This window comes from Mastomys coucha, unplaced genomic scaffold (assembly GCF_008632895.1).
Source record: "Mastomys coucha isolate ucsf_1 unplaced genomic scaffold, UCSF_Mcou_1 pScaffold8, whole genome shotgun sequence".
In the NCBI taxonomy this organism is placed as follows: Eukaryota; Metazoa; Chordata; class Mammalia; order Rodentia; family Muridae; genus Mastomys; species Mastomys coucha.
In genome coordinates this window covers 74,869,742-74,885,446 of record NW_022196914.1, presented here as the reverse complement: position 1 = coordinate 74,885,446, position 15,705 = coordinate 74,869,742, and the positions used below count along the sequence as shown (strand labels likewise).

General features: G+C 40.2%; 1 protein-coding gene and 1 long non-coding RNA gene across 2 annotated transcripts in view; one reads left to right on the top strand and one right to left on the bottom strand.

The window, feature by feature from the left end:
• Positions 1 to 15,705, bottom strand: part of LOC116083701 — a 200,394-nt gene that overhangs the window by 16,980 nt on the left and 167,709 nt on the right. Inside the window, exons 9-11 of the long non-coding RNA XR_004115878.1 lie at positions 14,629 to 14,700; positions 6,695 to 6,829; positions 6,225 to 6,306 (exon numbers count right to left, since the gene is read on the bottom strand). This is a non-coding gene — a long non-coding RNA (uncharacterized LOC116083701). The remainder of the gene's footprint in view (positions 1 to 6,224; positions 6,307 to 6,694; positions 6,830 to 14,628; positions 14,701 to 15,705) is intronic.
• The window catches only part of Ndufs4 (NADH:ubiquinone oxidoreductase subunit S4), a 95,934-nt gene continuing 82,341 nt past the window's right edge, over positions 2,113 to 15,705 (top strand). The window contains exon 1 of the mRNA XM_031360460.1: positions 2,113 to 2,243. Within this exon, the coding sequence (XP_031216320.1) occupies positions 2,146 to 2,243 (98 nt within the window). The 5' untranslated portion in view covers positions 2,113 to 2,145. The remainder of the gene's footprint in view (positions 2,244 to 15,705) is intronic.

Sequence of the window (15,705 nt, the reverse complement as noted above, 5' to 3'; positions counted from 1 at the left end):
GAACTAACTAGTACCTTCAGAGCTCCCAGGGACTAAACCACCAACCAAAGAATACACATGGTGGGACTAAAGGCTCCAGCAGCATATGTATAGTAGAGGATGACCAAGTCGGTCATCAATGGGAGGAGAGGCCCTTGGTCCTGTGAAGGTTCTATGCTCCAGTGTAGGGGAATACTAGGGTCAGGAAGCAGGAGAGGGTGGGTTGGTGAGCTGGGGTGGGGGAGGGGCAGGTTTTTTTTTTCCGGAAGGGAAACCGGGAAAGGGGATATCATTTGAAATGTAAATAAAGGAAATATCTTTTTTTTTTTTTTTTTAAAGAGTATAGCAATTAAAGGAAAATAGAGTAAGGAGTGAAGTCAGGCACCTTTTCCCCTTCAGTGTTAGGACTGAACCCAGGCACATCTCCACGATAAGCAAAAGTCATACCACTGAGCTACATCTTCGTCCCTACATTGGCCTTAAAAATATCATGATAAGGCATCTGGTCTTCCGAGGATGAGCTGAGCTAGGAAGCTCAGCTTGGGGTGTTTAGTAGAAAAGAAGGGAATGTGTGACTTCTGAGCCCATAGCTTGGATTGCTGTGCTGAAGCACACTGGGCAAATGCAAACATGCAAAAAGGGGGACCGTGGGCTGCATCAGAGTACTACTAGGAGAGGCAGGGAACATAGTCAAATTCTGAAGATATTTGAAAGATGGAGGCAAAAAGAGTAACTAAGGACCACCCTACGTGACCCCGATAGACAGCTCAGTGGTAAAGTACTTGCCACCAAGCCTGCAACGTTAGTTGGAATGAGAAAACTGACTGCTGAAAGTTATTCTGACCTCCACACATGCCCGTGGCACCCATTTGTATGCATACACACATAAATAAATACATTAAAAAAGAGTCATCACAGGTATTGTAACTACCCAGGTCAACACTATATCAATATCAAAACATTTATTTCCAGGCGATCTGCTAAGCTTTTGTAAAACTAATGTTCTCTCATCAATGTTGGGGTATCATCTGAGAAACAAAGTTGAAAACATTAGTGGATGAAAAGATACTCTGGAGGCTGAAGGAGGAAGGTCGTAGGTTGAAGTCTAGCCGGCATAACATGGAGAGATCCTGTCTCTTACAAGAAACAAAGAAGCTAGGAATGTAGTTCAGTGATAAACTGCACACTTGCCCTGGATTTGACATCCCAGACTTGGAAGGAAAAAAAAAGTTTGTTGAAGTACTGAGGAGCCAGGTAAGATTAGAAAGGACTCTTGGCTGTTAAAATTGGTTACCGTTTATAATCTTTGGTTATTGTTACTTTTCATGGTCATTGGAACGGGATGGGTGACAATGGAAGGGATGATGGAGATAGGAAGAGTAATCAAGATGGCCCCGCCCCTTTTCTGGGTGGGGGCTGGGGGTGAGGTGTTTGCTTAGTAGTTTCAGTGACAGCCTTCCATCCTCTACTCTCAACCTCAAACCCAAGGCTTACCAGAAATCAAAGGCTTACAGGAGCAGATCACCAGGCCTCTGGCTACCTGTATGCTAGATAGGAAAGCACTCTGCCAGCTGAGCTACATCCCCAGCCCCCACTAGATTTCATGTAAATCCATATGGTCTTTCTTCCTTTTTTTTTTTTTTTTTTTTTTTTTTGACGAGGCTAGATTTTTAGTGTGGAAAATATGATTATTATAACTACAGACCTTCAAACTGAGTGCGGCCTGTTCTGAAGGCTTGCAAACAGAATCTGGCAACACTTTGGGAAAGTACTACTTTAGTTTCTCAAAGACTCAAGGAGCCCTCCGGCTCTTCCAGTGGGCTTAGCCTCAGATATTCTGAGTTCTTTGAAAAATTATGAGTTACAGGTGTTTTCATTTTTGAGGCGTTTTCTTTTGGGCTTCTCAGTCTCAATGTAAATGGCCAACCTTACTAACAAGGATTACGTTTTATAGAGACATCATTTGCATTCACTGAATCCTTTCATCCATTTTCCTCTTCATTTCTTTCAACTAGAACTTTAATTTCTGTTCTAGATCCTCAGTATCAAAAGGAAAGCAAACAGTACAGGATTCTGTTTCACTGCGGCCGCAGTGCTTTGAGAACGAAGGAAGTGAGTCCCTAGCGGGGATCCGTACTCCCATCCTGGTGTTTTGCCCACAGGAAGATGGCGGCGGTCTCAATGTCAGTGTCGCTGAGACAGGCGTTGTTGAGGCGAAGGGCAGTGGCTACAGCTGCCGTTCCCGTTTGTAGAGTTCCATCCAGGTAACATAATTGTCAGCCTTGTTGAGCTATTCATTCAGAATTCCCAGGTCGTTCCACTTTGGCACAGGCTGGGTCGGTTCGGCCCGGAGGCGGCCTTGGGAACGCGTCCTCCGTTGACCCTTCCTCGAGATGCGGGGACGGATTCTGGTTTCCGGCAAGGCTCGTGCGAGGCCTTGGGTTCTGCAGCTGCTGGGTCTGCAGGGTCTGTGCGGAGGAGCTGTGAACAGGATCGTGGCTTCTGAGAAGGGGAGGAGTCTGGGTGACTTCTCTCCCAGTGTCCTGCATCCCTTCCGTTTGTCACCTGTTTGCCCCATTCCAGCCTGGAAGGGTAAATCCCTGCTATCCTTTCCCTGGCTTTAGTTAATATCGACTGAGCTTCTAAACAGAAAGGTTGTTGTATTCATCATTCTGCATAAGAGGAAAACTTCTTAGGACTTCAGAGTTTATAGTAATATTCATCCGAAGGCTATAGCGTACCTGTTTTCTATCTTTCTAACTGTGCGTTCCAGGCTTGAGCTACGCTGTCAGGCAGCAAGGTGGTTTTTACTTTTAATTAATTAATTAATTAATTAATTAATTTCGTTTGTTTGTTTGAGACAGATCACACTATGTAGCCCTAGATGCTGGAGGGTTTTTCATCTACGTTTTAACCCATTACAGTAGTGAAGGAATTGTTATTTTGTTACCTTGAAGCATTTTTGTGGTGACCGCCCCCACCTCCCGCAGCATCACTTTATTTTACATATTCTCTGTTTTCCTGGGTTTGTTACTAGGACGTGTTTACACATATAAGCATTTTAATCTGTGAGATACTGTGTTTTATCACTTGTTTCGGTTTTCTCCTATAAAAAGTGGCCTTGTATTGACAGCTGCATGCTGTGGAGACTACATTAAATGTTTACAGTGAAGATGGAAGACTGTAAGGGGTGGAAAGAATGTGGTACTAAAAAAAAAAAAAAGGAAAAAAGAGGCACACTGGCACGAGTCTTTAATGCCAGTCTGGGGAGGTAGAACCAGAGGCAGTTGGATTTTTGTGAGTTCCAGGCCAGGCTACTTAGAAAGATCCTGTCTCAAACAAACCAAACCATTAAATACCTTTAAGAAAGAAAAGGGAAAATAGGATCTATCAAAACGCTTATTAAATTAGTGTTAAGCCCAATATAGAGATAGAGTGAGCTGGTTAGAACTTTTGCAGGCAAATTTTGTTGCAGTTTTAAGTAGTGGTTGTTTTGTGGGAAAGAAAAGGTTGCCTTTAGTAAAGTCAGGAGATTTGTAAAAAGGCTTCAGGGACTGGGGATATAGTTGAATTGGTACAGAGAGTGCATAGCATTTATGAGGTACTGGGTTCAGTCCCCAGCACCTAATAAAGCCTTCCTTGGGTACATAAACTCTAATCCCAGCACTCCAGAGTTGTAGAAAGGTGTGGGGTGGGAGGGCTTTTCTGTAGACAGTAGTAGAGCAGTACTTATATATAGTATACAGTCACTGGAAAATAAGTATTGTAATACCGGTGGAAAGTAAAAGGTAAATTTGTAATTAAGTGTTTTACACATGAGGAAGTTTGGAAATACCAAATTGTTCTCTAAGGTAAATACTCCACTTTGTGACTAGCATGGTGGTGATCTAGCTTAGAGCTTTTCCAGTTACACATTATGATAAGTTCTAGTTTAGAGCTTTTCCACTTACACATAATTTACATAACTTAATACTAATGTGCTCATTATAGAACTCGAACTGAAAACAAATTTAAGGGACCATTAGTGTATTTCTCAACAATTATGATAGTTGAAGTTAAGATAATACTGGATTTTACAAATGGGTAGCTATTATTACACATCTAAACTTAACAGGTTTTCCTTGTAAATGTTATAAGAGATTTGATAATAGCATGTATAAATCATATAAGATCACGCTTGTCTCATAGTTAAAAAAATTAAAACCCAGGGGAAATAATTTTGACTTTACACTACCGCACTATATTTTTTTACTTTTCTGATGTGCATCTTACTTGAGACAATTATGTTTCCCTTCCCATGTTTATATGGAAACTTCTTACAGTATACACTTAAGTTAATGATTTGTAAAGGCTAAATAGAAAGAAATCCAGCCCATTTGGGCAATTTAGATGTCAATTTCATTTACAAACCTTTTTGTAATCCTTAAAGAAATGAGGGAGAGACAGACCAGTGAGGCAAATGGTGAGAGAGCAAGGAGGTAGAGGAGTAGGAACTGGTCGAAGGAAGGACTTACCTACTACACTGATGCTTGGATTCAATTATAATGTCAATGTAAAGAAAAAAAAAACAGCATGTGAGAAAGAAAAAGTAAAACCACAGACATGCGTCCTGACAGGAGAGAAAGTTGAGTATGACTGTAGTTGGCGACTTATGTTCTTTGGGCTTCCACTTCCTTGCCTGAAGAGGGTAAATGCATGCTTAGTCATCCATTCTTGCCCTTACTATCCCTAACTATCATAAGGGGTTTTCTGGCAAAAGTTGTACCTATTTAAGATGTGAGTCTATCAACAGATAAGTTGGTTTTCTCTTTCAAAATAGTGACACGTGGGATTTGAGGTACTTGTCCTGTTTGTTTTCCCTTCATTTTAACATGACCATGCATGTGAGTATCACCTTCCCTCACAAGACTTCTCTGATTTGGACTGGATCTTGTGTTTCCCAAAGCATAGCTCATAGGATAGCAGATGCCCAGAGGGTGTTAACTAGTCTCTTGATGAAGAGTGGATGTATGAGACTTTCCTGAAATCTATTTTGTGCTCCCAACCTCTGGCTGTATCTTGTGGCTTCCTTTCCCACGGTGGAGTTGAGCCTGAGCCCTCCAGTGAGGAAGTAGTCCTAAGTAGTCCTAGGACACTTGTTGACATCAGTTCTGTGTTTACTGTACCTTGATGGAAAGGGAAAGTCTAAATTGGTAAACATTCAAGGTCAGTAGGTTGGTTTCTACTTCACTATTTTTGTTTACATTTACTTATTTTGTGTGTGTATGCTTGTATATTCATTTGGGAAAGTAGGTCTTAAGAATCATATTAGTGAGAGCCAGGTAGCTACTAGCCTACATAAATGTGAATTAAAAATATCTTCTATATGTATTTTAAAGAATTATTTGTAGTGGTCTGAGTTTAGGATATTCACCTTGAACTCAGTTAATTTCTGTATTAAGATTGTTTTATGAATGGATTTGTACTTAACACATTTTGACAGTATCCTGACTCATTTTTTATTTACAAATTTAAGAATAGGAAGTAGAAATGAGTGATTTGAGAAGGGTGCTTACTGGAATATGAAGACTTCCTTGGAATGAGAGTTAACTTCATATGAAGTGTAACCTTCTGAGGCAGAATGGGAAGAGATGGAGTCCCTTGATTTCTGAGTAACATATGCTAGAATAGGTTTGGAGATGAACTGAATATATAGTTCAGATAGAACACAAATTGTCTGCCCAATCCAGACAATTTTAAATGGAGAAACTTAAAAAATTTGTCATCTTTTTATTATTTTTGTAGTATTTATTCTTAGAACAAAATTCAACATAGCTAACTTTTCTGTGTTTCCTTCAGTACCTGTGAATTAGGACGTTCTCATTCTTGTTTTTAGGTGAGCAGACAGGTACAAAAGAGAAATGACTTAAGTTCTCCTTCTAGAAAATAGTTTGATTTAATCATCAATATGTTAACTTCTGTGACAAATGTTATTTCTGATAACATTAAAATTAAAATTCCAATGTCTTCTGTTTCTTTTTTTCTTTTAGCAAGGTATATTGTTTATTTGAAAAACTATTTGATGCCCTTGTCTCTTACTATTATTTTTACTATTATATCTATACAGAAGGAGGGATGAATGTTTTGGGTTTTGAAGAGTTTTCTTCCTGAATTTAGTATAAGAGATTTTTATAGGTGACTTTATCTTACTTTTTTACCCCCATTTTTGAGACCGTATCATTTGGCCAGATTAGGGTGAAACTCACTGTATAGCTGTGGATGACCTTGAACTCGTGATCTTCCAGCCTCCTCTCCCAGGTGCTGTGAGTGAAGATGTGTCTTTTTATACTAGAAAAATGGATATAATGCATGTATTAAGTGTGGTACTTGGAACATATTTTTAGAATTTATTTATTCTTCTGTTATATATTACTTCCTGACTGCAGCCCCCCAACTCCCAGCCCCTTCCCCACCTCCCTTCTCCCTTCTCTACTACTCCATTTTCCTTCAGAAAAGAGCTGGCTTCCCAGGGCTGTCAGCCAAACATGGCCTAACAAGTTATAAGACTAGGCACAAACCCTGATATCCAAGGCTGGATGAGGCAACCCAGTAGAAGGAAAATGGTCCCAAAAGTAGCCAAAAGAGTCACAGACTGCCCCCCACTCTCACTGTTAGAGTCCCACAAGAAGATCAAGCTACACAACCATAACATGTAAGCCGAAGGCCTAGGACAGACCCATACAGTTTTTCTGATTGTCAGTTCAGGCTCAGGAACCTCTATGAACCCAGGCTAGTTGATTCTGTGTGTTTTCTTGATCTCTCCGGCTCCTACAGTTCTTCCTCTCTCTTTCCAGGGATCCCGGACTTCTGCCTAAAAACAATTTTTTCTTATAAACTTCCCTTATCGTTGGGAACCAGTTATTATTATGTTGTGCTTTTAAAAAGTAGTGAGCATGTCAGCTGTGCTTTCTGAGCTCTTGAGTCTGTTTTTTAAGTTTGTTTTTTAAATTTTTAAAATTTTTTATTGATTAACCTGCATCAGTTCACTCAAATGCTAAATAAGCACAGTTTATTTAGCATTTGAGTGAAAAACAACATGACAGGCAAGCTATACATCCTGAAGCTCTTTGGAGTGGGAACACAGAAGAGAGAAAGCAGTGATGTTTGTAAGTATCCACATGGATGAAGAAGGGAGGGTAGCTTCAGAGAAAGTGGGAAGTCCTAGGGCATCAGGGAAGACAATGCCCAGGCTTTGATCAGTATTGAAAGAAAAAGAGGGGAAGGCAGACAGGCATGTTGTCAGCGGCTTGGACTGGGTTGTACTGAGCTCTGTAAGAAGCTACTTGAGGGCAGTGCTTCTGGGGAGAATAAATCTGTCATCTCATTAAGGGAGTAATTATTCCTCCCACTTCCTTAGCATGGGTCTACATGAACCAGCTTTCCTGAGAAGTGGTCTCTTGGCCACATGTCATTGACCAGCTGAACTGTATTAACTTAAAAAATATACTTATTTTGCTTTGTGTGTGTGTGTGTGTTTTGCCTGCATGTATGTCTGTACCACGTGCTCACCTGGTACCTGAGGAGGTCAGAAGAGTGCTTTGACCTCTGGATCTAGTGTTATAGGTGCCTGTGGGCTACCATGTAGGTGCTGAGATTTGAACCCAGATCTTCTGGAAAAGCAATAAATGCTTTTAACCTCTGGGCTCCTGATTTTAACTCTTTAAGCAGGAGGCAATTGTATGTAAAATTTTAATCTTGAAGCAGATGAAAATGTCAAGTCTTCTCTGAAGACCAGAGGTTGAGTCCCATATTCTGATAAAGAGAGAATAGCTTTCTCTTTATGGCCCTTAACAGAGCTCTGCTAGGCATCCTCAGTGGCCTCCAGAACTACTCTAACAGTATTCCTCACTCGACAGTTAAGACCCTAAAATCATTTAAAGGATGCCTTAGATTGGGAATGAATATGACCCAATTTCAAATTTTCAGTTTCAGATCCTCATGTAGCAGAAATACAAACTGACTTTCTGGCCTTGAATACCAAGGTGCTGATTCTAAATGAGAAAGGATTGCTTATTCTGGGGCCTTGTACCTACCCAACCAGTTCTAACCTGCCTTTATCATTTTAACCTTTTTTTTTTCTTTAAATATGGTTTGAATACCAAATAACAACCTATTAAACTGTTGCGTAAAATTCTGAGATTTAATGAAGCCATGATGATAGCTAAATTTAGTTATTAAAACCTTGGGCCGGTGGTCAGATCGCTTACTGTTTGTGACCCGAGTTCTGTAGCCAGGACCCATGTGGTTAAAGGAGAGAACCAACTTCTGCAAGTTGTCCTCCAACCTCCCTACATATGCACAAAGACATACACACAAAAATGAATAAATGCAAAAAGGAATAAAATCTTGTACTCTTTTAAGATTAAAAAAATATTGTTGTTAGCACCTGAGTTCTTACAGCTTTTCTTTTTTAGCTTCCTAGTCTGAAGAGTCAGAAAGAATCTGTTGTGACTGAATTATATAGTAGCCACAGTTTTTTTTTTTTGCAGCTGCTTTCATCTAAATATTTGAATAGTTTTGTACACTATTCTGTGTTTTGTAAACTATTCTGTTAGGACAAGGAGAAAATTCAGAATTCCTATTTCAAGTTCTTTCTGTCTCATAGGTAAATGCAGCCTTAAGTTATTTAGAATTAATCAAATGGAATCTTTTCTTCTTTCCTGCATTTACAAGTCTTACTTTAAAAAAACAAAACAAAACAAAACAGTATTACCCTGCAATTTAGTGTTTGTTTTTTAAATGTCACTTGTTCTTTAGAGTCACCTGTTCCGTGCATCTCAGGCATTCAGGTACTTTGGCCACCATTACTGCTTCAATAAATTTTGATTTAGGCTTATCTCTGGAGATTCTGATAGGAAGCTAGGGCTGAAAACTCAAGACTTTTTTTTCCCTCTAAGTAATTTTAATAAGTTTTATCTTCAAAAACTTCAAAAATATGACTTTCTTTGGGAGAGGAACAAAGGAGATTTCCACAAACAAAAGAGCTTCAATTTTTTACATTATTCATTTATGTACTAATGAGAGGTGGGGGTGGGGTGGGGTGGGGTGAGTTAGAGGCAGAGAAGGCATTTTGGTAATGTTGGAGAAAGCAGGCCATGCTGCCCCTCTCTAGAGACTCTTGTCCTTCATTTTTGAAGGGCTCATGTTTAATACAGCACAGCTGTTGAACTCTGCCCTCCAGAGTTTTGAGAAGAAAATGTCTTACCCTTTATAATGGAAATGTGCTTTTTAGGGAGGTGATCTCTGGCTGGACATAATTCTTAAGAAAGTTCCTTGCCTCTCTAGAGTACTTTGTTTCACTCATCTCCTAGATTCTTTCAGCCGAGGGAATGTTCTCATCAGTACAGGTCTGATTGCTTTTGGAGTATGTTTTGCTGTGTTCCTAACAAAGCCAGGTGAAGAGTTATTTCTTTGTGTTTTCTAGGGCTCAAAAATATGTTCATTGCTTTATTTGGCCACTTCATACACAAGTAAAAGGTCCTTGCTTGACAGAAGATCCTGTTCTAGATGACTGTTCAAAAAGCCATATGCTTCTCCTAAAAATGTCACTCTGTCTTGATGAACTTTAAAGTAAATGCAGATGTTTGAGTCTTTTGAGGCCTACCACTCTGAATGGAAAGAGCACTTCTTTTCCGGGGATTTCTTCATTGTACTTAAAGATATTTGGATGAAATGTATACTTTTTGTTTTAATAGTTTGAAATTAATTTTAGTATCCTTATTACACATAAGTTTTTTGAGAAATAAAATATACCTCATAATACCACATTGATTAAGAGCTTGTATTTATTAAACCTTTTAAAACTATGAAACTTAAAATACTTTGTAATAATTACTTTTGGGTAGTGAGAAAAGTGTTAGTTTTTAATTAAACGACTGGCTTCTGCCTTCATAGGTTAACTTTAAAAGTATAGTTCATAGAGTTATACCTGAGTCATAACTGGAGTTGGAAGAAAATTATTATAGCTTGTCAGCCCTGTATTTAATGCAAGAATCTCTGGAATCTCTGCTGAAGATCTGAGTTTCTGGTAACTCTAGAAATAGTTTTCTTCACTATGACAAGTACCCTCTAGAAATACCAAGAGGGACAAGCTTTTGTGGTGAATGGTTTCAGTTCATGATGTGCTTCCTCCATTTCCAAGGACTTGGGATGAGGCAGGCTATTCCAGGAGCAGAAGGGTGTGGCCTAGCAGTGTTGCTCACCTCATGGCAGGCAAGACCCATCATCAGGAAGGGGCCCTAGGTAGAGCCAGTCCCAGAGGGCATCTTCTTCTTCAGTTACACCCTACCTCCCAAGTTACCAGCACTTTCCAAAATAGTGCCATTAGCTGGAAACCAAACCCTCAAGACATGAAGGGTGTGGGAGACATTTTATATTCAAACCATAACTCACACACACACTGTTCTTTTATACTCATTGATAAGTGTTATTTCTCTTTGTGCTCTGCAGAGTAAGTCTTTCCCTTGTGTACTTGCCATTCTTTTCCTGTAACTAGCATCTTGTTTATTCTATTAAAATGGACAGATTTCTTGATGCATTCCTGCCTCTTTGTACTCCTTAGAATGTTGTAATGGTTAATTTTCTTTATCTGTTTGGTTGGATTAAGAATGCCTAGGTGATTAATGAAGCACTCATTTGGATGGCTCTGTGATAGTGATGGTACTAGATGATCAGAATGTAAGAGCTCTGGCACGATGAATGGATCCTTAGATGGATTTATATTATTAATGCATAATTAGGAGACTGCAAAGAAGGAGGTGTGTTCTTTAGGAGAAGTAAATCATTTGGGATGTGAACTTGGGTCTGTATCTTACTCGGTGCCTCCCTGTACGGCCTCCCTCTCTGTTTTCTGGAGTGCCAAGAATGAACAGTTTCCTACCACATATTTTTCCCAACCTTCTGGGGCTACATGACTAGATTTATAACTCTGAAACTGTAGATCAAAACAAAAATTCCTCCTTTTAACCTGTTCTCAGGCAATTAGTTACAGCTATGCGAAAGAAACAATACATGTTCTCTATTTTGCCACTGCCTGTATTTGAACTGTGTATTATAGTTTTGCTTAAGTGTGGTTATCAGAGGTTATGGTTCAGTGAGTTAATCTATCCTTTTCCTCTCTCCCCCTTTCTTTCTTCCTTCCTTCCTTTCTTCCTTCCTTCCTTCCTTCCTTCCTTCCTTCCTTCCTACAAAAGCAGGTTTCTTTACTAGTACACAGAGGGTAGCAAGCTGGCCTGTGTAAGAGTGCTACCTGCAGTCTCATTTCATTTCATTTCTCTTTAGAGTTATTTTTATTTTATGAGTATGAAGTGTTTTAGCTGTGTGTATATATGTGCACCACATTTGTGCCTGGTGCCCATGGAGGTCAGAAGAGGAACTTGGGTCTCATAGACTATTGTCAGCGGCCATGTGGGTACTGGGAACAGATCCTGAGTCCTCTTCAAGAGAAACAGGTGTTCTTTAGCACTGAGCTGACTCTTCAACCCCCTTTTCATTTCTGAACAGTACATTCTATAAAATAAAAGTTCTTACAAGTTTATTAGGCATTTCCCTAGGCTGGTTAGACTTATGTCACCTTGACACACAAACTAGAGTTATCAGAATGGACAGAACCTTAATTGAGGAAATGCCTCCAAAAGATCCAGCTGTAGTGCATTTTTAAAATTAGTTATTGATGGGGAGGGCTCAGCTGATTGTGGATTGGGTCATCCCAGGGCTGCTGGTCCTAGGTTCTATAAGAAAGTAGGCTAAGCAAGCCATAGGGATCAAGTCAGTAAGCAGCAACACCTCCACCCACCAGTGCCCCCCACACGCCCGTAGCTTCTACATCAGTCCCAGCCTTCAGGTTTCTGCTCTGTTTGAGTTCCTGTCCTGACTTCCTTCAATGATGAACAATGATGTGGAAGTATAAGCTGACCCAACTTGCTATTTGGTCATGGTGTTTTGTCACAGCAATAGAAACCCTGAGAGCTCCTTTCTTACTCACAGGTTTGGAAATTTTGTGTTTCACTTTTAGAGGGAGTGAATCCAGGGCCTCTGCATGCTAGAAGTTCCTCCTGAGTTGCCTACCCAGCACTAGTTTCCTTTCTTTGACCCCTCAGGTTGGATTTGTATCAAGATGATGCTGAGAGGAAAACAGCTGGGGATTGTCTGTCTTCCTCTCTTTCTTTTGAATTACTGTAATTTTATTTCACAAATTTTTATATGTTGTACTTTATTTTGTTTAAAACACCTTTTATTCTTTTTTGAGCATTTCATACCTGAGTACTCTCCTTACTTCATTTCTATTTCTCTCTAAAACATCTTATTTCCCCCGAGACTTGCTTTTTTGATCTGTGAAGTACTTAAAGTGTTTTGTTGGGCTGAGGATGAAGGATCTAGGAGGATTGTCTGCCAGGTGTGTGAGTCCCTGACCTCTACCACCAGCACTGCAAAGCAAATGAGGAAAGTAGAAATGCCCTCTTGATTTCCAAGTATTATTTTACTATTTCCTGAAAGCCTAGCTCCATAGAACTTCCTTTTTCAGTGTCCACACTAAAACTTGTGGCTCTGCTGGTCTGGCTTTGTGGTCTGCTCCCACAGTTGCATGGGAGTCAGCCAGGAATTAAGGGATCTAACAAAAAAAAGAAGGAAGCAAACTAAAAGTAGTGGGTGTTGCATGAGCCCACCCCTTTAGAAGCATCATATACCTAAGATTGCTGCTAGGTATATGAAAGGGAAAGTAAATAGTGGCTTCTACAATCTCTGAGCATTACTTTTCTTTTTTGTTTCTTGGGGCAAATTACTACAGAAGTGCTTATTTCTGTTGTTAGCTATGTGATGCTCCTAGGCTTGGAGCATTGAGGTGGGGTGGGTAAGGTAGACTCACAGTTGTTTAAATGATGCTCCCAGGGCTGGGGCTTTTCCTGTTCTGTCTGTTGTATGTATCTTGTTCAGATTCTTCTTCTTCTCTCTCTTCTTCCTCTTCTCCCTCTCCTACTTCCTCCTCTCCCTCCTCAGCCTCCCTCTTCTCTTCTCCTCCTCCTCATCACATTCAGTGGAAGAGACAAGTTGAGTATGTTTACTAGAAGTTGCCCTGGATCCGCTGTTGTTGGATGAATTATCTTAAAAGCTAATTACAATATTTCTTGAATTTTAGCATACCTGAATGGATTTAAATGATCTAAATTGTCTTTAAAAGTCTTCATTATCATCAACTTTTTACGCAGTTGTTTCTCAACTCTAGTGGGCAGATAAAAGGACTTCACATGCTAGAACTGGGAAATGAGGCAGAGAAAGTATTTCAGACTGTATGCTCAGACGTTTCCTAGAGCTGGAGTACAGGCAGCTGTGACCCACCTGACCCAGGTGCTGGTGCCTGAACCGGAATGAATCCTCTGGAGAGCAGTACACGCTCTTAACCACTGAGCCACTTCTCTAGCCAATCCCCTATGAAATCTGTTCTTCATGCCTCAATAAGGTGGCAACAGAAAAGAACTGACTCCTGAAAATTGTGCTCTGACCACTGCATGTATTCTGTCGTCGTACTTCATACCCCAGGCTAGCTGTTCCTCAAGCTTCTGGGACATTTTCCTGTCTTTCTTCTCATGTTGCCACAGAAGTGCTGGGATTAGAGATGTGTGTTGCTCCTCCTGTGGTTCGTGTTTGTTTTGAGATAGTGTGTCACTATATTGCCCTGGCTAGTGTGGAACCACTAAGATCTGCCTGCCTCTTCCTCTCCTGTGCTGGAATTAGAGGCATACGCCACCATACCAGACTTGCAAATGTGTGGTTTTGTTTTGTTTTTATTGTTTAAAGACAAGCATTGACAAGTTTTATTAAAGAAAAGCTTGCAAGGCTTACTTTTCACCAGACTATTCTGGCGTGCTGGTAATGGTATCGCAGTCATCTAGGGCCATGAGAGCCAGTCTCTGTATTCTGGAGGATTCCCATTTAATATCGTTGCCACTATAGAGATGGACACCAGTTTTGGCCAACATGTCATAGCATTCTGCTTGGATTTTCTTCAAACTGGAGAGTGTTGTTGGTGAAGATAACCACTTTGCCCTGTCTTATCATTTCAGAGTCTGCTTGTATACCAGCACGGCACATAGTTTTTACTTCTCATAGCAACTTGATTGGCTCCAGAGAGCTTTTCATCTTTGTGGCCACTGTCTTCTTGCCTTAGGTGCAGGACAGATCTAACCAATAGCAGCTGCCAAAATAGCTAAGGAATAAGAAAAGCCAAATGTGGTTTTCTTTACATTGGATTTTGGGGACTGAACTCAGGTCATCAGGCTTGTACAGGAAAGCAGTTTTACTGCTGAGCCATCTCTTTGGCCACAGCTATGTCTTAAAAATGCTTTAAATTTTATATATATGCACATAAATATGTTAGGAAATATAATAGCAAATGAATTCTTATGGACTCACTATTGAATTTAAGGACTAGAAAGTTTAAGTTGGCTAGATGACTGAGTGGGTGAAGCACCTGCTGCACAAGCCAGACAGCCTGAGGTTGGTCTTAGAACCCACATAAAGGTGGGAGCCAACTGCTGAGTTGTCATCTGATATCCACACATGCACTTATATTCTCCCCCCACACACACACTAATAAAAATAACTATAAAGTACCTTTATTCTTTGTATACTGTCAGGTTGAATAATGAACTCCTCCAGTTGGGTCCATATGCTAATCCTTGCAACCTAGTGATGTTACCATATAGGAAAAGAGTTTTTATATATGTAATTGAGAATCTTGACAAGGGAAATTGTTGTGGTGGTCTTAATGTTAGCACAGTGATCAGAGAAGTTTAAAGAGACAGTGTAGAGTTAGAAACAGAAGTGGAGTAATGCAGTCATATACCTAAAAAAATCTAGATTAGGAACAGACCCCATAAGAATGAATATATATTGTTTTAGTCCACCAGTTGTTTGGTAATTTGTTACAGCTTGAATAGGAAACTAATACACTTTCTATTATCTACCGTGGCTTCCCTCCCTCCTCTCTCCCTCTCTCTCCCTCTCTCCCTCTCTCCCTCTCTCCCTCCCTCCTCTCTCCCTCCTCTCTCTCCTCTCTCTCCCACCCTCCTCTCTCCCTCTCTCTCCCTCTCCCTCCCTCTCCCTCCCTCTCCCTCTCCCTCACTAGGTACAGGTGTAGGTATTGAAACCTACACTGCCGTGCGCATGGTAAGCAAGTACTTGTCCACTGAGCTTTATCCCCGGCTCTTTACCATGACTTAAAAAAAAATCGTTATTTATTCTTTGACAGTTTCATGTATATAATACATTCTAGTCACATTCTTTCATACCTTTTATCCTCTTTCACCCCTTCATCTCCATCCCATTCTCATGTCTTTGTTTTTGTTTTGTGATCCACTGGGTTTAACCAGGGTAACTCACCAGTGATTATATCACTAAAGACAATGGCTGTCTAGAAACTTGTTTCATTCCTATCTCCTTTCTCTTAGGCCTTATTTATTCATCACTAAGTACTTACATTAAAATTTGTGAGTATATGTGGGTGTGAACACACTTGTACCATAGCTCATGTACCAAGGTCAGAGGACAACTTGAAGAAGTCAGTTCTTTTCCATCATTTGAGTCCTAGGGATTGAGTTCAGGTCATCAGGCACAATGCACATGTCCTTTACCTTTTACCTTTGGAGCCATCTCTCTAGCTCCTAGCACTAAATTCTAATGGCTTTTGTT